The 21,691-nt window shown below is 39.7% G+C and overlaps 3 protein-coding genes across 8 annotated transcripts; 1 reads left to right on the forward strand and 2 right to left on the reverse strand.

Moving 5' to 3' along the window:
• Nucleotides 1–2,252: 2,252 nt before the first annotated feature.
• LOC134880850 (uncharacterized) lies at nucleotides 2,253–7,645 on the forward strand. Of its 5 annotated transcripts, none has more exons than XM_063907955.1 (7): nucleotides 2,253–2,478; nucleotides 3,535–3,684; nucleotides 3,957–4,149; nucleotides 4,292–4,384; nucleotides 4,498–4,566; nucleotides 4,899–5,010; nucleotides 5,092–7,645. In XM_063907955.1, exons 3-7 carry the CDS (start codon nucleotides 4,024–4,026, stop codon nucleotides 5,877–5,879), a joined length of 1,188 nt encoding a protein of 395 aa, XP_063764025.1. In that variant the 5' UTR covers nucleotides 2,253–2,478; nucleotides 3,535–3,684; nucleotides 3,957–4,023; the 3' UTR covers nucleotides 5,880–7,645. The 5 variants fall into 5 exon arrangements, with proteins under 5 accessions (XP_063764025.1, XP_063764026.1, XP_063764027.1 ...); XM_063907956.1 differs by having other exon boundaries at nucleotides 4,011–4,149; XM_063907957.1 differs by having other exon boundaries at nucleotides 4,014–4,149.
• zgc:112083 (uncharacterized protein LOC550461 homolog) lies at nucleotides 6,753–12,092 on the reverse strand. The gene is made up of 10 exons (XM_063907953.1): nucleotides 11,979–12,092; nucleotides 11,362–11,549; nucleotides 10,642–10,868; nucleotides 10,438–10,549; nucleotides 9,178–9,330; nucleotides 9,011–9,085; nucleotides 8,512–8,632; nucleotides 7,977–8,115; nucleotides 7,752–7,876; nucleotides 6,753–7,593 (listed from the first exon to the last, which is right to left on the reverse strand). The coding sequence occupies exons 2-10, from the start codon at nucleotides 11,510–11,512 to the stop codon at nucleotides 7,170–7,172; spliced, it is 1,527 nt and encodes a 508-aa protein (XP_063764023.1). The 5' UTR covers nucleotides 11,513–11,549; nucleotides 11,979–12,092; the 3' UTR covers nucleotides 6,753–7,169.
• Nucleotides 12,093–14,941: 2,849 nt separating this feature from the next.
• map6b (microtubule-associated protein 6b) lies at nucleotides 14,942–20,283 on the reverse strand. Of its 2 annotated transcripts, XM_063906370.1 has the most exons (4): nucleotides 19,135–20,283; nucleotides 17,872–18,085; nucleotides 17,245–17,293; nucleotides 15,182–15,389 (listed from the first exon to the last, which is right to left on the reverse strand). In XM_063906370.1, the coding sequence occupies exons 1-3, from the start codon at nucleotides 19,860–19,862 to the stop codon at nucleotides 17,249–17,251; spliced, it is 987 nt and encodes a 328-aa protein (XP_063762440.1). In that variant the 5' UTR covers nucleotides 19,863–20,283; the 3' UTR covers nucleotides 15,182–15,389; nucleotides 17,245–17,248. The 2 variants fall into 2 exon arrangements, with proteins under 2 accessions (XP_063762439.1, XP_063762440.1); XM_063906369.1 differs by lacking the exon at nucleotides 17,245–17,293 and having other exon boundaries at nucleotides 14,942–15,389; nucleotides 19,135–20,233.
• Between the last annotated feature and the right edge of the window lie 1,408 nt (nucleotides 20,284–21,691).

A 21,691-nucleotide genomic window follows, 5' to 3' on the forward strand; every position in this document is an offset into this window, starting at 1 on the left:
CTACAGTGGTTTACTATAACTGACCTTTAAACTCTTTTATGTGAGATTGCCAAACCATTTACATTTAGTATACAAGTATAGAGCTATGTGAGATATATTGACTTGTACATTGTGGATTATACTAAATTATATTTGATTGACTTTCATTTGAATGATGTAACCCAATATGGAAACCTCCACAATACATTGATTTTTAAGATGGCTAAACTAAAGAGTGATAACTCGTTGGTGCACCACCATTCAGATAGGTAAATTCCTATTGAATGTTGGTGCTTTCTCTTTTAGATTTGAATATAGTTATGAAAATTCAGCAGTTGAATAAATAATCTTGTTTATTTTAACCTTTGTTTATTTATTACCCTGGGGGTTTTCAATAGCCTCAATGTTGTTTAACCCAATTACCCCAAATCCATGGCAGCACGTAGTACTACACCTGGCAAGTAAAGCACAGCTCTACTTCAAATAAATGTTTTTAAGAGAAAATGTGACACTTTCCTTTTAATTTCAACATCCATAGCTTCTTTGTCAGGTTACCCAACAACTCCACATTAATGCAGCACAGTGTAACTATATTGGATTTGACTGCTCATTCTAGTTTGAATTATATTTATATTCATCAGTTCTGATCATTAACACTTGGGTTTTCTTCATTGATCATCGATCTTACATGAAATTGGAATCCTCACTGTCACTGTTTGTTAACAAACTAAAGTTTAAAGGGACCGTTTTTGTTTCATTTTGACTGAATATTTGAAAGCAGTCTTTTACAATTACGCTGATATATTAAACCACAACACCTTTATGTTGAAACTGAATTTCTTGAAAATAACAGTAAAATGTAGTCTTTTTTTGTCTTATTAGCAAGAATACTGTGTTGGCAAAAACATCCTAAAATATTGTGACTTTATTTTTAGGGTCATATTGCCAAACCCTTGTCTTCAAACTCCCTTTATGTGGAAGTCCCAAAGGTACAACATCATTATATTTATGCAAAGCCAATAAGGATACGTCTACTTTTGCTAACTTTAAGGGAAGGAAAAATAGCTAGAACAACATTTTAATAGCAGTGTGTGAACACAATGACAATACAGTAACGTCCAATGAAGCTACTTGTTTTAGAAGCAGCTCAAAGATGTCCCATATTCTTGGCACACAAATAAATTGGAGGTCATAAAGGGTAATGGTTCATGGCCAGGTGAGCACTGTTCCTCAACCTAGCATTAGATTTAACCCTGCCCATGCTAAACAAGATTTGGATGGTTAGTGAGAATGGAATTAGCTAATCAAGGAGAACATGTCATCCCAAAGCCTCATCCAATCACCGTATTAAGTTTTTCTTAATGGGATCCAATTGAAGGGTAGCCCAGTTTGTCTGGGGCGAAGTCAGGACGAGCTCGAGACACATAGCACTTTGAAGAAATCACTTAAATGGTATGTTTCGAAGAATTGAATCAGGAAACACAAACATTGAAGCTTTATTTGTAGTTGATACAGATTTCAGTAGTAAAAAAGTCAAATGTTAGCACCCTTAATTGAACAAAAACAACTCCATTTGAGCTAACCCTTAAATGTTAGTATGTTTAACAACAATATCTGCATATGTCCGGGTATTATCCATGTGAAACAGAAACATGTGTTGGTGTGGAGATAAACATATCCCCAAAGGTCAATAAATCTGTCTATACATCCTTTAAGAGGATTTATGAAACTAATTATCACTGTGTTAAACTCCTGAGTAATTCAAGTGTTATTCTTTTTATTTAATACATTACCTTAACCTTTATTCTTTCAGAGCAAAGGAAATAGAAGGGTTCAAATAGAATGCAACTCAAAAAGAAACGTGGAAAACAAACAGTGGTGTTTTTAAAGTTTAAGTCTGAATAATGTTTATTGGTTCATATTTTCCTGTATAAAACATTCAAATATGAGGTGTTCTTGTGTACTGCAAAAACATTGATAAAGTAGTATAAAAACGATATTACGAAATATAAAAAAGGACGTTAAAATGCAAAGAACCATGAAAATGACAGATAATGATAATATACCTTAAAGTGCTTAAGGTTTGCAAATAAACCAAACAAATATTCAAAAACCAAGCATTTATTATATCATTTTAACTTATTTAAAAAACCCTCCTGGTGTCACATAAGCTGTATTCCTCTAAACTAAATCCCAAGGGTTTACGGGGCTAATGGGATTGGTTTAAGCCATTAGGGGTAGTTAATGGTCTTTCCTGGTGTTGGTAAGTAACACTGACTAATTGACTAAAGGGCAGCAGACAGCGGACACTGGCTCACAGCAACAGGTCTTCCTGAACTGATGTCAGTGTTCAGGGTCTGTTGAGGCACCACAAGCAGGGTTCATTCTGCTGTTAACGGCTGAAATCACAAATGTGATGTCTTGTAACTTAGTTGGTTGACAGAGAAGCTGAGGTGGATATTCACTGGATTAACCCTAGGACTTTGCTTCATCTCACAGGTAACAAAGATATTTACACTATGTGCTGCATCATTAAACAGGGAGAAGGATGCCAGCTATGACTTAACAGGTCAAATGTGTCCCTTAAAAGTATGTTTTATTAGATGATGTATTCTTTTGGGTAGAGGTTAGTCTGTTTCTTTGTCAAAGTGCTTTAAAACAATGATTTATACATTATCTCTCAAGCAACGGGGACTTTTTTTCTGTTTAGTGCTAAAAGCAATGATTAATATAATCAATGATTAATTTATCTTCCAAATGATTAATTCAATATATTCTATTAAATCCTTTGTTCTATAAGTTGTAAAATCACACAATTAAAGAGCCTCAGGTAAAGTCCTTAAACTTAGTTATTCTGTTTTAACCAGCAGACTAAAACCAAATAACGATCGGTTATGAAAATGCTATTAGAACCTTTGAGAATAGAAAAGGTAAGTATTGAGATTTCACTGATGTAGAATGTAGGACGCTTTATCTTTGAGGAAAGTACTCCGAGGCCTCATTGACTCAGTTTGCGTTTCTTACTAACGGCTCCTTTATCAGATTAAGAGATTTCTTTGGCACGCTGACATGGACGAAATTTAGAGAACATAGGATGTCTAACCTCCAACTAATCTTGTCTTTATGGGAAAGGAGGGATCAGGCTATTGGATTGCTGTGGCCTAAAAGGGTTAAATGGGCACTGACACAAACAGCAGGATGAAGGAGTTCCTCATAAACAGGAGAGATACCAGCACCACATTTTTCTTAAATGCTGCTACTGTATGTTGTTCAATAAAATAAGAGCTATGCACAACACAGTAAATACAAAGTGGGCTCTCACTCTCTGTAGCTCATATACACACAAACATTTCACAGTGCTCACTCACAGCGTTTGTAATCATGTGTCCTTGGAAAGGATGGATCCTGAATTAATTAAATGGATTGCTATACTGGGTTCCTAAATTGGATTACTGTTTGTAATGCAATTTAATAAGATACTGTCATTTGCATGTGATTTGCATAATGTGTGAAATGCTGTTCACTTTTTCATGCCGTTTGTGTTTCGACTATAAGGTTGATCCCTGATCGGAAGGAGGAGATCAGTCTGAACTTGCCACTGCTCCCCTCGTCCCAGTGAACTGAGACACACAGAGACGACCAGTGGGTTCAACCAGCCAGGAGCTAGCCCCCTCATTCAAGCTCCAAAACAAACTCCACCGTCTGGTATGACCAATTACACTTATTTCACAAAACCATTTTATCTCCAGCTCTAGTGTTATGTTTAAGTAACATATCTGGCCCAAATCAACTCATTCATCATGGTTTGAATACAGAAAAACAGTTAATCCTGCAAGAAGAATTAATATCCTATTTTTAAGCTATGGCTTTCTCAAAGTGAAGAGTCACATTTATTAAGATTGTCTGGCAAATATTTATGTTCAACAATTCATCATGTCCTACATCTTGAATCCCTTCTTCGTCTTTAAATTTGCTAGAATAAACCACCCCGCCCCGTCAGGAGCTAAAAGCACAACTTTCTAATATCTCAGCAGTCCGTTTCGTATGAGCACAGCCTGGCTCTGCAACATCTTTCCCATGCATCAGTATGTTCACCAGCATGCCTACAATCCCATCATGCACCAATCCTTGACCTCCACACCTGCTGCAATGGGAACTCAGGACAATAACGTAAGCAGATGTGTCAGTAACGTACCAATGTTCATCTAGGGCCTATTTGGATCCTAATGTTATTTGATGTTTGAACATCATTTTAAGCTTATTGCCACTAAATGTGCAAAACTAATTTACAGTCTTTAATCTCTTGCTACAGTTCAACATGCACCTTCCCAGAGCATGGACCAGGCGCTCTTTTGCTCCTGTCACGGCCTTTCACAAAGCAGCAGAGAAACCCTTCAGTTCAACAGTGAGTCCAACATGCATCGATCAAAATGTCAATCAAGCTAAATGTGAAACTACTGTCTTTATTTGGTAAATTGAGTCCAACATCTCTGACAGTTTAACGCATTTATTTCATAGAAGCAAGGAAGATGGGGCGCCCTACATGTCAGGATTGCATGGAGGATATATTACCAGAAGCAAGTCAAGGTAATAACTAATTGTATTCACATAAACTAATAAGTTTAGACAGTATTTAAGCACATTTGTACTTATTGTGTGACTAGTTCAAGTCAGTTGAACTTGATTTGGGGATTTAATATCTATATAAAAGAAGCCATAGTATGAAAAAGTGTTTTGTTTATTAATAATAAATCCCAAAGGTTTAGATAAGTGAACAGGCTTAATAATACACTTAATTTAAATGGGCAATACATATAGGAAACATATAATGGTGCATGTTTGTAGTTCTAAAATGTTTTTTTAGGACATTGATTTGTACTTTTCTATCCAATTTGAGCATTAAAAACTGTATTCATCAGAAAATGCAGCATCAACCCAACAGTTTCCATCGAGATCTGACACCTGAGTATCCTGAATCCAGTTTACCTGACAAGGAATCAGAGCAGCCCTCTTGCTTTCAGCCACATATTGGTGAGTTCAGCATTGTAAGAAAGTGTGCAACTGAATTATATTTGTCGAACTATTGGAACTGAACTGCCTCTCATTTCTTAGACTCTCCTTATAAACAACCTGCATTTGGAAACAGTAGTGACAGGAGTGAACCAGGAAAAACAGCAGGACATTCAAACCACTCCAACAGCAGATTTCCAGCTGAATGTTCAACATCCTCACCAGCGCCTCACAACAGCCACACAAACAAAAGGGAGAAACTGGGACAGCCCCTGGAACTTGATGAAAAAGTGAAACACAGGGGGCAACAAGTTAAAACAGACATTTCACCTCCTAGAGACACATATTTGAATCAAACTGGGACTCCGGAACCCGAACACAGACACAGCGGCTCACTTGGCAGGAAGAGGCAGCTCGAGTGTGTCAGCTCCATTAAACCAAAGAGGGTGAAGAAGGAAATTGTAGACAGCCAGCCTGATCCATCTCCTTTCAGTACAACTCACACATCTTTACACACCATGCCAGAGGAACATATAAACGCAAATGCTTTATCTGGCATGTATCCAAACAGCAGTAAATGTAATGTCACCAGAACATTTGGAGGACTCGTCGTTTATCCAGGATCTGAAATGCATCCCTACCAAACTGCTTCATGGGATCCGATTGGGGACGTTCACAAGAGAATGGATCTGTACTCTAGACAAAATCTCCTAAAAGACTATTCTTTAAATACCTGCCAAGCGATCAGGGTTGATCCTGTTGCAACGAGGCAGAAAGAGACTTTTGGTGACTGTTCACCACCTCTTTATTTCCCTCTTGCTTTGATGCATCAGCAATCTCTTTACCTTGGTTCACGCCACTTGAACAGTCATCTCTATCATCCTGGCTGACTGGCAACATCTTACCTGGGGCCCTGAGTCTCCAGGGTTTGTCTGACTGAGAGGAAAGTAGAAATTCCCATGAGAAAGATTACCCATTAGTCCCAGTCTGATAGGTTCACTTGTCACATTACTTCAATAGAGCTCCACACTGTCCAGGATGAAGACAAAACTGTGAAATTGGACATCTATTGTTTAATTTCTTAGCTAAATATATTCTTTGCATTAAAACAGCTTCATTTGAGCAACAAAGATTCATAATAAAAAATTGTCTTTGTTTCTGATATCTTAAATGCCTTTTGGCAACTGTACAGTCATACTGACACTAATGCTTCCCTTTGATTGACAGAATGTTATTTTAAAGTTATTCAATTCTCATGTATTAGGATGCCTGTGGTTGTTTTTTAATTTACTTTTTTTTTTGGTCAGGTGATCAAGGCTCATGTTTGGAAGAACAAATAATTGTAAATCTGCAAAACTAAAAAGAAATGCATCTGGTCGAGAGATGATTAAGATTACGTTTTACCAGCAAAAATATACTCTCTGTGAGCCTGTGCAGTCAGCTTAAATGTAATGTTCAACAATGAAGTAATAATAATAATAATAATAATAATAATAAATTCTATCATTGCAGCAGGTATCATTTACACCATGATCACCCTCTTAGTTTAAAAGTAATTGGCACTCAACACTAAGTAAAGCTGAAGGGAATGGCATTAGGCAATTGTTCATAAACCAAAGTATGGAGAAAAACATTTTGGGGCCTTTTCATTGCACAGCAAAGACAAAGAAAGAGAAGAAAGGGGGAGAGAGAGGGGACGACATATTGACCTGGATGAAAAGTCAGGGTAGTTTAAGAAAGAAATAACAACAAGAACATCTTACTTTAGTATCAAAAGTGTATTTCAAATTTGTAACAATAAAATACAACAATACATCAAAAATAATGTCTTCTAAAATCTTCTGGGGGGTCATGAAAATACACCGTGGAAGAAGGTGTGTTAAAGAGAAAATGAAATAATGAACTAGCTTCATAGTGCTTCCATTTATTCTCATTCATGTCAACTTGGTCAGAAACATTAACAGGCATCCCTTAGACAAAAGCCAAGCCAGGGCATTATAGACAATAAGAGCTGCTAAAATGAACATGTGCCTTCCAAAAAGGATTGCGGGGATCTCAAAGTAAAACCACTCGACAAACTCTTGAGACCATGCGAAAGCTTTGGGTATAAAAACAGTTCCGGTCCCCGGTGGCACCCACACAGCAAAATATAGTGCGTGGTGCAGTGGAACATGCAGGAGTCACACCACGTCCATGCCCAGGCCCCTCGCAACCTCCGTCAGGGCCTGCACTGCTCCCGATGTCCCGCTGCCGTCAAAGTCCTCCTGCGATAATCCTCCTGGCTCCTCCTCAATGTGAGGGATGGTGCTCATGACACAGTAGACCGGAGAGTCACTGCCTCTGGGGCTGGTCTGCAACGAGACGTCCTCAGCTCCAGAGAGCTCTGAGGAGTAGGAGGAGGAGGAGCTGGAGGAGGATCCTACCGGAGAGCTCTGGCTGCTCTCTGGCGTGACGGCAGCCCTCTTGTTCCGGCTGCTCGTTCTCTGACTTTTTCGAAGGCTCTGCGGCTTTTTGCCCATGTTCTTCATGATCTCCTTCGTCACTTCCACAGTCTCAAATCGCACCATGTTTACTTTTAGGAAGCCATCTACATCCTTTCTGTAACTGTGAAGACAGCATATGGAACAACCACGAATAAAATCTGGATTATTTCTACTTTTAATCGCTTGAATTGCATTTGATGCCCCTTACCCCTTCCAAGGCTGAATTGAGTCGATCAAAGAAATATGGTGTTTTCAGTTTTAATTGCTGTTGTGACTTACCGAAAGCGGGAATGTCCAGAGGGCCATTTTAGCTCGTGCTTCTTGCGGAGGTGAAGTGTGAGAGTGTAACACCAGGAGAAGACCTTATCACAGATATGGCATTTGTATTTGGACATCCCTCCGACCTGTTTATCATGTAATCATGTTAACAACAAAATACTGGAACTCTCAACGAGATTACAGCAGGTTGTAATTGCAATCGAAATAGGTTTTATACTAACAAACCTCGTGCACTCTCTTGTAGTGGTAGCTCATGGTTGAAAATGTGTGACATGAATAATCACAGCCCTCCACGGTGCAGTGATACACGGTGCCCTCATTGTGAACCTCTGTGTGCTTGTGCAGATCGCGCTGATTCTTAAATCTGAAAAGAAAAGAATGAAAGGTAGTCTTAAAACATAACTTAATTAAAGAGTACGTTGAAATGACAAAATGAATATAAAAGAGGAATACAATTACAGGACAATTATTTCAACATTTGGAACAGATTTGGTCCTAAAAGGTTGTTTTTTTTGCTGCATGTATCTGAAAAAGTCTCAAACATCGGATCTGAGGGGAATTTCTGTTGTTTGTTTTTACAAATAAACTGCTAAACACGTTCTGAATGATAACCCTCAGCGATAAAGCATTTTAGAGGTATTTTATGAAACAGCTGAAACTTGATATTGCTTTTGATGCCAAATATACGTGAAGACACAATTCAGAGGCGGCTGTAAACAACATGTCAGCTGGACATCTGATCAGCTGTTGAGAGATCTACCTCTTGTCGCAGAAGTCGCACGGGAAGGGCCGCTCGTCACAGTGGCGAAATCTGATGTGGATCTTTAAAGCTGCCAAAGTGGTGCAGGTCATGTCACAGAAGGGACACTTCACCTGATTCACTGGAACAAAAGAGAAATGTGTCAGTTAAGGCATGTAATCAGCGATCCACCATGCATCCTTTTATCTGATGGTTACTCTAGTAAATTCAATAAACACAACATTTTTAAAACCTGACAATTGACAATTTGAAAGTATCTAAAATGCATCGGGACATATAACTGATGCTTGTCAATAAAATAAAGCATATCTGATCTTAGAAATCTGTTTGGACCATATACTGGATATAAAGTATATGGTTAGGACATTGTTAACTGTATGACAACATCCTTTTGAATGGATTCGACTGTATCCCAGCCTAACTCCACATGACACTAAATCCTTTTTTCATACCCAGAATGTAAAAAGGTAACAAAAAATAGACTTTAGGAAATGATTACCATGCTGACGAACATGATCCCTCAACAGCCTCTCGTTGGAAAACGCTTTGCCACAATGTTCACACACCAGTGAATCTGCTCAAATGAGAGGTAAAGGTACGGAATTCAGTATACAGGCAATACTTTTAGATCTATCTGCATGGGGGAAAATTAACAGTCTTTCTCACCTACTGGCTCGGCCTGCCTGTGTAGGTGGTCAAACAACTTGGTATTGCTGGAGAACATGCTGCCACATGTCGGGCAGGCTACAAGTCTCTCCTGAGTGTGGCTTCGCATGTGCTCCCTCAAACGGTATCGGATTTTAAACGAAGCATCGCAGCCTGTAAAAGAAATACGAGGGTCAGATAAGGTAAGACATAAAGGCTCAATTCCAATCCAACTCCAACATTCTCCCCCTACCCACTTCAACCCCACTTGGTGGGTCCATTTGAAACTACCTAACGGGGAGTGTGAGTTATAAAAGCCTCAAAGAACGTGACTGCAATCGCTGACCATGTACAACACTGTTTGTATCAGCGATAAAAAACACATTGTGAACAAATAGTTCCATTGTCATACAGATGTTAACAACTTGAGGATGACTTTGTATTTTTTATACTAAGTTTTTATACTTTTTTTCGTCTGAGAGATGCTGATTCTTAAACACTGTTGAGCAAGGTCAGTTTTTGCCTGGAGAGAGGGGAGTTTGTTCCAAAGCCTGCAGCTGTATTCACACCCTCCACCTGAATAAAGGGAGCCTTTCAGAAGAAGTACTATAGCAACCATGGCAAACAACGAGGAGCGTCTCTGCGAATTAGTTTGTGTGTACCAGCATCTTTATGACACTGCGAGCGCTTCCAATTCAGATAGAAACGCAGTTGAAAATGCATGGCGAGAAATAGCGCTGGACCTAGATATCGATGTTGATACCATAAAAAAAAAAGTGGAAGCAGATGAGGGACCGGTTCGTGCGAGCCCAGAAAAAATGGAAGCAGGAAGCAAAAAGTGGCGCGGGGGAGCTGAGTTTCGGCTACCCGCAATACTTTTCGTCTCGGTTGGCTTGCTGAGTACATCAAGCTGCCGGCGATTCAGGAGAAGCATAATTAGGCACTCCTCTTCTGTAGCCATTTTCCTTTTTTCTACCAGACAGACAAGTCACCGGAGACTCTGCTATCCCCTGTTGGATGAGCGGTGTGTCGCGTCTGAAAAGGCACAGCGCAGCAACTGACGCGCGTTCTGTACTAAAAATACGTGCGTGAACCTTGCGTTTACAACTGTGTCTGCGTAGCTTGCGTAGACTATGAAAGGGCCCTTATTCAGCTGCGAGTATGACTACAAATGGGAGTTCACTTTGTCACAGAGGAGGAGTGTGTAGGGGACGCTTTTGAATTGGGCTGAAGTCAGACGTACTAGAAACATGTCATTGATCTGTTTTGACTTTGTTATACCTGTCCAGTGGCAGAGGAAAGTCTGCTGCTGATGCGGGAGGGACTGTGGCTCAGCACTTTCAACATGATTGTCCACATGTCGGTAAAACCACTCAGGATTGTTAAATGTACTCTGTGAAAAAGAAAAATACAAGTTAATTAATATTGGTGCTATCAATCATTTGATAACCGATGGATCATTCAAATAAAAAAAGAAATACCTACATCACAGTGTTCCCATTGGCAGATGTATCCATCCGACCCTTCAGGAACCAGGTTGTTGCTGTGCACACCTTCGTTGCAGCTGGGTAGGTCCGGTCGGGACTTGAGAAGCTTTGAACCAACAAACTTCAGCTTACCGTGATAGTTGTGGAAGTGAGCATGGACTTCCAGCTCCGCAGGGCAACCCATGGCTAGAAATTGACACCCTTTCCAGAGACAAGCATACTCCTCTGAACACAAAAAGGGAAGGAGATAATACTGCAATTTAGAAATGACCGATTATGTGTAGTTTGCTGAGATTTGATTGAGTAGGTCCGGACAATCACCTGAACATTTACAGACATCAACCTTTGTGACCAGAACATTTCTGCAGACTAGCTGTTGCCCTAGTGCAATAAAGGACAGGGCTGTTGTCTTACTTTGTAACCCAGAGTAACAAGTACTCAATGTGAATCAGTGTGTACCTATGTCCTAATGCATTTTTAGTTACAAAAGATAACATTTTCTTAATCTTCTGTAGTAAACACAAACATAACTAATAAATCAGTCTATACCAAGACCTGGTGTAACCAATAGATGATTACTGTGCTAAACCGATATGTTCGTAATGAGATATCCTAACTACATAGAGGTTAAAATGACTGAAAGGTAATATTGATTTCAGCCCTACAAGTGACAAAGCATGATCCTTGTGTTTGTCTTGCATGATCCTCGCTCACTCACCCAGCTCCTCTAAGGCGTCGTTGTCTCCCAGGTAGTCATTTAAATGCATAGCCATATGATCGCTCAGCTCCTCCACGGTGCAGCCCTTGAAGTTGCATGAATCCCACTCACACATCACCTCAAAATTGTCTAGTCTCTTAGTTGTCATCATGATGGTGAGGTCAGCTGCTGCACACAATCCTGACCACCTAAATCAGAATCAGAATTGGTTAGTTAGCACACGGTCGTAGCAAGATGTGGAAATGTAAACACAGACTAACTTAAACTAATGTTAAACAGACAGACAAGTTAGCTAATAACTGATTATCTGTTCTGACTGGCTGCACTACCCAAAACCATTTGCAGTCGCATTGATTCTTCTAATTTAAAAAATAGTTATTATGTAAATGCTGATAATGTATACTAGTCTGTTGTGTTAATCTAGCTTAGAGTTAGCATGTTGTCTAGCTAACGCTGAACCTGTCACAGGTTTGCGCTCTGTCGGACTTTTCCTAAAAACAGCAAACGTATATGATTAACAGTTCGATGTCTTAATCTTAAGATCTTAATGGGGGATTTGTAAACACATAGTTATTTTTCCGTTGTTATTCACGACGTTTAATAAATGGTTCTCTTACGAGTATGAATGTCCCTGGTTACAGGACCTGAGCCTCTTCCCTCCTCTCAGCTTGTGTGTCTTTGTTTATTTCCGGTCACTGCCATCTTTCTTCTTCGCTGGTAAAAAATGGCGGCTGGCATCCCAAAAAATGCTTTACTGCCGGCTGTTGGATTTAATATAAAACTGTACTTAATAAATACAATAATTTAAAATCTCCTGCACCAATTATTCACTTTGCTATTAATGTTACGTTTTTCATCTCAAGATCTCCAGAAGTCTACTTGCTGCACAAGTCAATTTTCTCAGATGGTCTCAATAATCCACCAGTAGCCTACATTTATGAATTACCCTTGCCCAAAAGGTCAAAACCTAACCTGACCTTTACAATTTAACACCGCAACATTTAAATACAACAACAAAAGTAACAGGATAGTGTAAATTATGATAAATGTATTAAAATAATGCAGCATAAAAAAATATATATATATAAACTTGAACGGTAACTATGTAGTGGTACTTTCTAATCCTGACATAGCAACCGTGACTATGGTTACTGCAGTATGATGCACTCCCACACTTGCCATGTTGTGTAAATAGGTTTCTTTTCCTGGAAACTATTTGGATGTACACCAATAGAGATCCGAGCCTAGGAGGAAGAGAGATAACCACACCATCCAACAAGGGGACACTTTGAAGAACTGGATGTTACAAAGAAGGCAATGTAATCTACTTTGCTTTGCCTGCAGACACCTCACTTTGTTTCCAGTTGACATGATGCTTTGAGATTGTATAAAAGATCCTATCCACTAGAGGTCATCATTTGCTGATTTTGCAATCATCAGCACAACAAAATGCAATGTGTTATGCCAGAAATACAATATTTTCATAAGGGTGCTTGTCATCCAATGGTTTTGTGCCGTCTCATAAACCCCTACACCGCTAATCATTACGTTTAGTTAGACATTTTATGATTATCAAGGGTTCTTTTGTACCCTTTTTGAAACAGCAAGTTAGTGTTTTCACATGAAAAAAAATGGACACCCCTAAATCATGTGGAATATTCATTTCAAGTACAGATTCTCAATTGTACCCTTTTTATACAATATAATAAGCATGTAGGCTTAGGCAGCCCCAGTGCCATCACTGATCTGTTATTCAATATTGTATGCTGTTCTGCAAACATAAGGGCCCATAACAACTGAATTATTCATGCGGTTTTATGTCAGGATGACTGATTCACAGGAAAATTACCAGCAGCTGCCATGAGCTAGCTAGTGCTTGAACTGGAAAAACGATCAAATATTGTTTTCACTTGGACTTGAAATGGTAATATTAAGCTATTCTTAATTATAAAAATCCCACCGTCAGAAAGAAAAAGTATGCACCAATAATATGCCATATTATTAAAAAAACAAACACCCTTTACATTTACGTTCATCTTGGGAGTTTTGAAGATAAAGCCATCTGCAAGGGCACAACATGTCTATTCTAAAAAATTAAAATAGTGCTTGATTTGGTTTCTGGAGGGCTGTGAAAATAAAATACAGGGCTGGTTTGTTAGTATCATCTCTTTATTCAGAATTCAACCAGAGCAAGCTGAGAGAACAAGCACAATTTCACGTCTGCAGTAGTATGACGTTGTTATTTCATAATTTCCGTCTGGTTTGATGCCACATGTGGCCGAAACCAGACAGCATAAAGAATGAGCGATTTAGCACCAGGGTGTTGGAGTGTGTAGCAGCAGGTCTCATGGTTGGGTCAGACATGGTGCTAGCAGGCAGCAGGCCGTTAGGTCATACACAACAAAATTCTCACGCTCACACACAGAATCTTAAACTTGAAGCAGACTCACGGAGGGTAGTGCTTGACTGGGCTCTCACACACTGCAGCCCTGTTTGCCGCCACAGGTAAGCAAAAACAGCTCATGTCATGCTCACAATGAACAGGTGTGATTTGCGCATTATCAGACAGCAGCATTTTAAAGAGCCTAACTTCACGTCCTGGCCCATTCCTTGTTCTTTTCCCACCTGGAGAGATCAGCCCATTCAGAGTGACATTTGTTGAGTAAATACAATAGTTTTCCCCTTTTCAGGCCTTTATGCATACGTTTTTTTTCTTTTTTTCTTGTTTAGCACAATTACAGCATCACAGATCAGAGAAGAGGACGGAATGCAATGTCACAAATACTGAGTCATAAGTACTGCAGTATTCCCATTAAATCAAAGGAGTGGATTTCCATTAAGATTGCAAGAATTGTGTTTGTGGGCAAAACCATATTGCTGGTGCGTTTAGGTAATAGCTTTAATAGCCACTAGACTATGATTTAGTGTATGTACTTTAGTTTTTTCGGTGTGACCAAAATCTATTACTACACATGCAATATACTTGAAAAGGTCTTTCCCCTTGAAATGTATCTTTAATTGCTCAATTTACAAGCTAAAATGTAACTTTGTGACATGTGGTCTGTTAAAATGTAGTCACCAAACCAAACACAGTGTCCTGCATGCAAGCCGTAGCAATTATATTACACTTCATTTGGTTTCTTGGCAACCAAACTGATAAGACCAGATATCATCCCAAACAATGAAATGAAAACCAGGACCATACAGCGGAGGCACTGTAACTAGGAAAAGCAACCCTAAAACATATTGTGTACTGTCACAAAACCTCCTATGTGATAAAGTCTGAGAGGAAATCCATCCCCCTGACTTTTTCTACAATCATTTCAAAACTGATCTTAGTTTTTATTCATTAAGACAAAGGTATAAATACCCTTTCATACACGTATGTGTACTGATGGCTCTTTTTATGGTTCGATGTCAAACAGAACTCATACAGACAAAGTGCAAATAATGTGCTCAATAATATAAAGCGGTTTTGTGCACCAAAATAAGGAATCACATTCTTTCATACATATGCAATCACACACACACACACACACACACACACACACACACACACACACACACACACACACACACACACACACACACACACACACACACACACACACACACACACACACACACACACACACACACACACACACACACACACCTAACAGTGAAATGACTTGCATTATTTTAAAAGCTCAACATCAGTGCCCACTTAAAGGTGATATGACAGGACAGCAAAAACAACAGGTCAGTAAATAAACCAAAAGGAAGAAAAGTGCCTAATTCATCATGTCAAGACATAGAAGAGTAGAGATAGACTTCCTTTAGTGGTTTGCTTCAGCCAGTCTATTGCTGATCTCTTTGCTCTTCTTTGTGACAACTCCATCTGGTTTTGGTTCTGTGGTGGTCAAAGACGGTTTCTTCTTGGCTGACAGGGAACTAGCAATCACCTTCTCTTTTGATTTTTTCACCATCTTCCCTGTTGTTGTTGTTGGTGTCTTTTTTGGTTTGGTGCGAGACACTGGTTTATCCACCTGAAAGAGAAGAGGTGTGAAAATACTGAGATGAACTCCAAAAAGGTGTCAATTAAACATAAATCTCATGTTGAAGCCATAGTTTGATATTTTGGGGAATGCAGTTATTGGCTCTGTTTCCGAGAGTAAGACAAGATGATTGATACCACCTTCGTGTCTGTCATTTAAATATGCAGCTGCTGCCAGCCGCTGATTAGCTTAACTTAGCATAAGGACTCAAAATGAAACAACAGCGTGTCTAGTACTATCCAAAGGTTGTAGGAGGGTTTTGCTGTTGTATTTCTTGGCTTGGTGTTGTCACTTCCTGGAGAATTTCCATGACACCCAAACTGATACGTGAGCCTAGTATTGATCATCTTATCCAAGCCTTGGCAGGAAAGCAAATAAGCGCATTTCCCCAACTGTCAAACTAACCCTTTTAAAGACTGCTTAAACCATTAAGACTCTAAATAATGTCAAAGTGCTATTTTGGCATGCAAAAGGTATCTTTTTACCCTGTTACTTTAAATGAGGACAGGCAAATGACACCATACGGTATAGGTGATATTTGCATTATGTGGATTAGTGCAGTGGAGATAAATCAAATCAAAATAGCACAAGAGGTATTTGTGCCTTTAAAAAAAAAACAGTGGTTTGTGCAGTTTTTCTACTGAAATATAAAAATAAAAATAAACCATAACATTTAAAGTTAGTGGCTTATATTAGTAAATTATTATGTTAGTTTGTAAAAGAAATGTCATGTTTTGGGAACATTCATTAATAGTAGTAGTTGAGGCTTAAGAAGCAGGAGAGAGACTCGAGGATTGCTGGTTCAAACTCTAACAACTACATGGAAAATTAAGCAAGGCACCCAGTCTCTCCCTGCTCTTGGAAGTTTAATATTTCCTGATTAGCTCTAAGATATTCTATATGTGAAATTGTACAGCAAAACAATTGTAAACATGCTCAACTTTTGCCGAGTAAATAAACCTTCAAAAAGCAATGACAAGTGTGTGTAAAGGCTGTAACTGACAGTAAAAGTGAAACGCTCTAATCCTGTGAATAATAGGGCTGTGCTGCTTTTGGTGAGGAAAATACGTTTCATATTTTTTGTTGCCACAGACAAAATTGTGCTGTTTTTGACCCCCAAAAAACTTTACATATTGTGTACCATTCACAATGCAGTCCAGATTATAATCAACACATTTACTTTTTTTTTTTTTCAGTACACTTTCTTGAAGCTTTGGACATTGAAGAATGAAATTCATGGCTGCATCATGCTGATTTTCAAACTGCTACTACACAAAACTGAAATGAAAAGCCAAAAGGATAACATCATCCAACTGCAATTGGCAGAAACAATTTTTCTTCCCACTTATATGTGGTACATTTTGGAGAGCCACTTGTGTGAAATCTTACAAACCAAAAAAAATGTATTTTTTCCAAATGCAATTTTACCTGTACATTGTACAGTGAAGATCTTTTTATATGTACACTTATGAAATGTCTTGTTGCACTTTATAATGTATTAAACCCATTTACGTCCTAATCTCTTAAATATAATCTAAGATTTCTTGTTTCCTCTATTTATAAATGTATCCACCCTCTTGCTCCTTCCATGGTGGTGGGTGATGCAAGCTGAGGTGGGAAAACTGAAAATGTGGCTGACTTTTTGCAGGGTTGCATCTGGCAGCTGGGTGAAATGTGATTGTGGCTCGTACTGGCGCAGGCGAATTCTATGTGTGTTTGTGTGTGTGTGTGTGTGTGTGTGTGTGTGTGTGTGTGTGTGTGTGTGTGTGTACACAGTATGCACGAATTTTGCATCTGATCAATTTGAGGTCAGCCTCCATGCCTTTTGAAGAAACAGAGAACACACCTGACTACAGCAGATTTAGAACAGAGCTGCTCTCAGTCTCTGAGACGTCCTACAAGAATGAGAGAGGGAGTGGCCATATGAACACACTGCTACAGACACATTGTTAACCAGTCGTTGTCTGAACTGTCAATCATGCACAGATACCAATCTATGTGAGAAATATCTTGAAATAAAGGCATACCTTAATATGAGATGATGTCACTATAATATAATTTCAAAAATGGGACGCAATAAATATATTTTTTATTTTTATGTTATTGAATTTCTTCTAGTGTGGCCTATTTAAACATTTCAATGTCTGATTTATATGCACAAGGGAATAAAATAAGTGCTAACTTTACAATTTAAATTGAGATTTTAAGCTGTGTGTTCGCGTTTAATCAATCACCATGCCAAGCCACAGTACGAAGAATATCATGTACACATCAGCGCTTCTAGTGATTAAGAATTTATGTTAAAAAACAATTCAAAACTGACAGTGTTTATCGCAAAGTACTAAACCTAGGGTGTGGCAGGGCTAATAAAGTTTTAGACAGGACTTAAATCACAAGTACTTAAATGAATAATAGTAAATGGTGCTAGCAGAGTCACACAGTCCTGACATCAGTGTTTGGTGTACGCTCTTACCTTGCTAGGTTCCTTGCCCGGCTCACTGTACAGGCTGCGTATCCTCCTGCGATCTATCAGCTTGTTGTCAGCGGGCTGAGCCTTCACCTGCTCCCCCTTGTATGTGGCGCTGTAGCTGGTTTCACGGCTGCTCTCCTCCATTGGGGGTTTATACTGAGATGGAGCTTTAATGGCCTTCACTGGTTTCACATCCTTATATGCCTTGAACTCAGTCCTACAAAAAATGAAAAAAGCAAACAGAGAGGGATCTGTGGATGTGATTTATGATTACTTTCATTGTCGAACAATTCAACAATTATTTTTCTGATTGAGTATAGTTTGTGTAGAAGCGAATGTAGGCAGTCAATATTTTTTAAAGTAAGGGAGTTTCATTTTATGGATTGAGATTCAATATTGGAGAGTATCTATGTTCAATGGTGGGTACTCATCACCCTGAGCAGCTATCTAACTGAAATCTACTTTCACATGTTCTTTTGAGTTCTGTTTTAAGTTCTGTAAGACCATAAATGTCAGCATGCATGGTTTTATTGACTTGACTTTTTTTTTTTTTTTCCTATAAAGTATTTCATTGGCAATTTGACCAGGAAATCCCACGTCATCTTCAATGTTTTTTTGTTTTTGTTTATACATGTAAATTATTAATCTAGCATTTCATTAATTGTGTACTCAGGTTTAATGTTATTGTAATGCTCACAAAGCACATGTGCTTTAATAGATTGCATGTTAAGTGTATTATTCAGTTAAGTTTATTTGAAATAATCTTACTGGCACAGTGGGTGCAGACCGGCAGCAGCATGTTTTAACTAAGTTTGCAAGCATCATGCCTCCTTAATTGAATTCAGAGGAAGGCTAATAAACCAAGTTAGGACACATGATTACATGCAGACCCTTTTACCGATTGTACTGGGCTACTGCATTGATTTGGTGGATAAAGCTGAGACAAAACAATAATGCAACCTTTATCTGTGGCAATATCCGTTTTATTTGGAAAAGGCTAGATTGTTAAAGAAAACACCATGCAATAACAAATATCCGTTTATGATCTGATCTTTAAATGTTTCATCAATGCCCAAAGGAGCAGTTTGGCCCACAGAGTTATTTTGTTGGTTAGTTGCTTTCAGAAATGTGAAAGAGGATACCAGCACTGTTATTAAAGACTTAGTTGAAAGAGTTAAGCAAAAGGCTGTCAAAAAGGCTTAGGATAAATTAAACTCTCCTTGTACTAAGCTTGCATGATAAGGTCTCGCTGCCTCTAATGCTTACCTGTAGCTGCTGGAAGTCACCTGCTTTATCTGTCTGTTGAGAGCATCTGCTGCCGCTCTGCCTTTCTTCTGCTCGGCGCTCAAATCCGCAGAAACCTGCTCCTCCGTCTTCTCCACAGTTTGTCTCTCTGCAGACTTTTCCCTCTTTCCGCTTCTCTTCGGCGGCTCTTTTGACTCTTTCTCCTGTGTTTTCTCTTCGATCTCGCTCTTTTCCACGCCGCTCTCGACCTCGGTGGCCGCCTGCTCCGGTTTTCCGCCCCCTGCGCTTCGCTCTGGCCCAGCGGAGGTGGGGCTAGGTTTGGGGATCCAGGGGTGGTCGTGCTTCTTCGCTATAGGCCAGGCCTTATAATCCTTCTGGTACTGAGTTTCGTTATTGAACGGGGCCGCCGAGCGTTGGAACTCATTCCTGGGTTTACAGCTGGGCTCGGGGCGCACTCTCCACGCCTTGAAGTCTTGGCGCATGACAGACGCAGCAGAGCCATCTTTGCCCGCTGCGGCACCCGTCGCGGGCGGTGCCTTCCCGGGCTCCTGCTCACCAGAACGAGGCTGGGTCTCTATAGCAATGGCACCGGCCCTCTTCAGTCTCGGCTGCGGATGATGGGGAAGATGCTGCACCTCGCCCACATCGGAGTATTTGGTGAAAACCAAAGGCACTGCGATGTCCCCTTTGTCCAGTTCTGTCCAAAAGCGGTTGATGCAGCAGGCACGCGTGATGCACGGCCATGCCATGATGATACTAAACAAGAAGGCTAGAGAGAAAAAGATGCGCAGACAAACTCTAGAGGACGGATTGACGTGCAAATAAACGTCCTACTCACGATTCGAAGACTTGCATAGGCTTGGTCCCTGTAACCTCTCAGATTTTGCCCAGTCAGAGTTATTTCTTCTTAAAGCTGTATGCAATTCTCTGCTCACACCACTCTTTGGCTGATACTAGAGCAAGTAGCTCCCCTCCTGCAGGTTATTTGTTCTGACTGAAGTTTAAATGGACTTTGGGGTGTGCTGTGGATTGCACATTGCTGTCTAGTTGCGCATCAAAGCGACCCCACCCACATTTGTGTGTAGCGGAGATGCCCGGGGTGTGTGAGTGAGTGAGTTTGCACGGTGAACTATCACCTGAGATCGTCACAGTCTGGCCAGCAGAAAGGGAGGAGACACGTTTAACCCCTGGGCTGCCATGTCAGAAAAGGCTGACTTACAACGACAGGGGATGTAACAGTAGCCTGCTGTTGTTCCATGTAGAGGAAATGGCCGATAATGATGCTGAAAAGGACGGGGGGAATAAAGATTCACATTCCAAAAGATACATATTTACAAATTATAATTCTGAAATCCACATTTATTTCGTTTCTCTTTTATTACATTCTGGTAACTAGATGGATTAAAACCAGAAAAAGAAAGCTGAATCAAAGTGGCTTGTTTTGCTCTATGCACAATGATTATTAAACCAAACTGAAGACATAACATTGTGAAAGTAATTGATACCTGACAAGATATTGAATACTTGTGAGGCATCAAAAAGAGCCCCGTTTTGCCATGAAAATGAATGGCATACACATAATGGCCTTTATAACTAACCCGAACGATGTCACTAGCCTTAAACACTTTTTGTATGAAAAGATGGTTTCCCCATTGATCGTGAATTCAGGCCTACATCTTATATTGGTGTAACTGCTCTCTCTTGTGCTGTACTGTAGATCAACAGGGCCAACTGCCCTCATCATGTAGGCCATAGGTGTCAAACTGAAGGCCCGCGGGCCAAATGCGGCCCGCAACGCGAGAGTTTTCAAAGAATATAATACGTTTATTATACGGCTACACGCCGCTTTACAGAAGCTCGTTGCCTATAAACTACATGTCCCACAATTCATCTCGTTTTGTGACATGTGCACTGAAGCGACTTCAGTCAGTGTCCAGTGAGTGACAGAGCATAGTTACAGCGGCACAGCGAAACCAAACACGGAGCAAAATCTGCTTCAGCAACCGAGACAAGAAACACCGGAACCAGAACCGACAGTCGGTTGCTTCCTCACAGAATGTGCCGCTCTGTCAGCCCGCTGTCGCTACGGCTCATTCAGAGACACACATTTAAAAAAAAAAACTTGCATTACGGTTATTTCCGATATGAGGTCTTGAGTTGCAGCTTATGAATTAGTTTTCTCTATATTCAGACGATGAATACTTGTAAATACGTGAGTAAAGTTTGTGTAGGCAGGAGGAAAACTCCCGCGATCACCATCTCCTCTGTGTTCGTCCTCACCGCCCCTCCTCATCCCTGAAAACAATGAATGACAGGTGATACACACCAGGATCTGGAACAGGGGTTTTCAAAGTTCTGGCTTTCAGACTATTCAAATATTGCAACATTCAAATCATAAATACTTAAATAGTGCTTGATCTAAAAAATTATAAAAATAAGGCTAATTAATGTAATAAATTCATGGGACTTATTTAACAGACAGAGAAATGTAAGTGTGCACCCACATTCAATATTTCTGTGTCTACGTGCACCATATGTCAGTGCACAACTATGTATTAATGCTACCAAACTCATCTTT

The sequence above is a fragment of the Eleginops maclovinus genome, chromosome 18, assembly GCF_036324505.1.
Source record: "Eleginops maclovinus isolate JMC-PN-2008 ecotype Puerto Natales chromosome 18, JC_Emac_rtc_rv5, whole genome shotgun sequence".
Classification (NCBI taxonomy): Eukaryota; Metazoa; Chordata; class Actinopteri; order Perciformes; family Eleginopidae; genus Eleginops; species Eleginops maclovinus.

Coding starts and splice junctions, on each gene's coding strand:
- LOC134880850 (XM_063907954.1), top strand. CDS start 4,024: ATGAGCACAGCCTGGCTCTGCAACATCTTTCCCATGCATCAGTATGTT. Junction 4,150..4,291: donor TGGGAACTCAGGACAATAAC/GTAAGCAGATGT, acceptor CTCTTGCTACAG/TTCAACATGCACCTTCCCAG. Junction 5,011..5,091: donor TTGCTTTCAGCCACATATTG/GTGAGTTCAGCA, acceptor CTCATTTCTTAG/ACTCTCCTTATAAACAACCT.
- zgc:112083 (XM_063907953.1), bottom strand. CDS start 11,512: ATGATGACAACTAAGAGACTAGACAATTTTGAGGTGATGTGTGAGTGG. Junction 8,633..9,010: donor GGATCATGTTCGTCAGCATG/GTAATCATTTCC, acceptor CTTTTGTTCCAG/TGAATCAGGTGAAGTGTCCC. Junction 7,877..7,976: donor ACTACAAGAGAGTGCACGAG/GTTTGTTAGTAT, acceptor CATGATAAACAG/GTCGGAGGGATGTCCAAATA.
- map6b (XM_063906369.1), bottom strand. CDS start 19,862: ATGGCATGGCCGTGCATCACGCGTGCCTGCTGCATCAACCGCTTTTGG. Junction 18,086..19,134: donor GTGACTTCCAGCAGCTACAG/GTAAGCATTAGA, acceptor CATTTTTTGTAG/GACTGAGTTCAAGGCATATA. Junction 15,390..17,871: donor CGGGCAAGGAACCTAGCAAG/GTAAGAGCGTAC, acceptor CTTCTCTTTCAG/GTGGATAAACCAGTGTCTCG.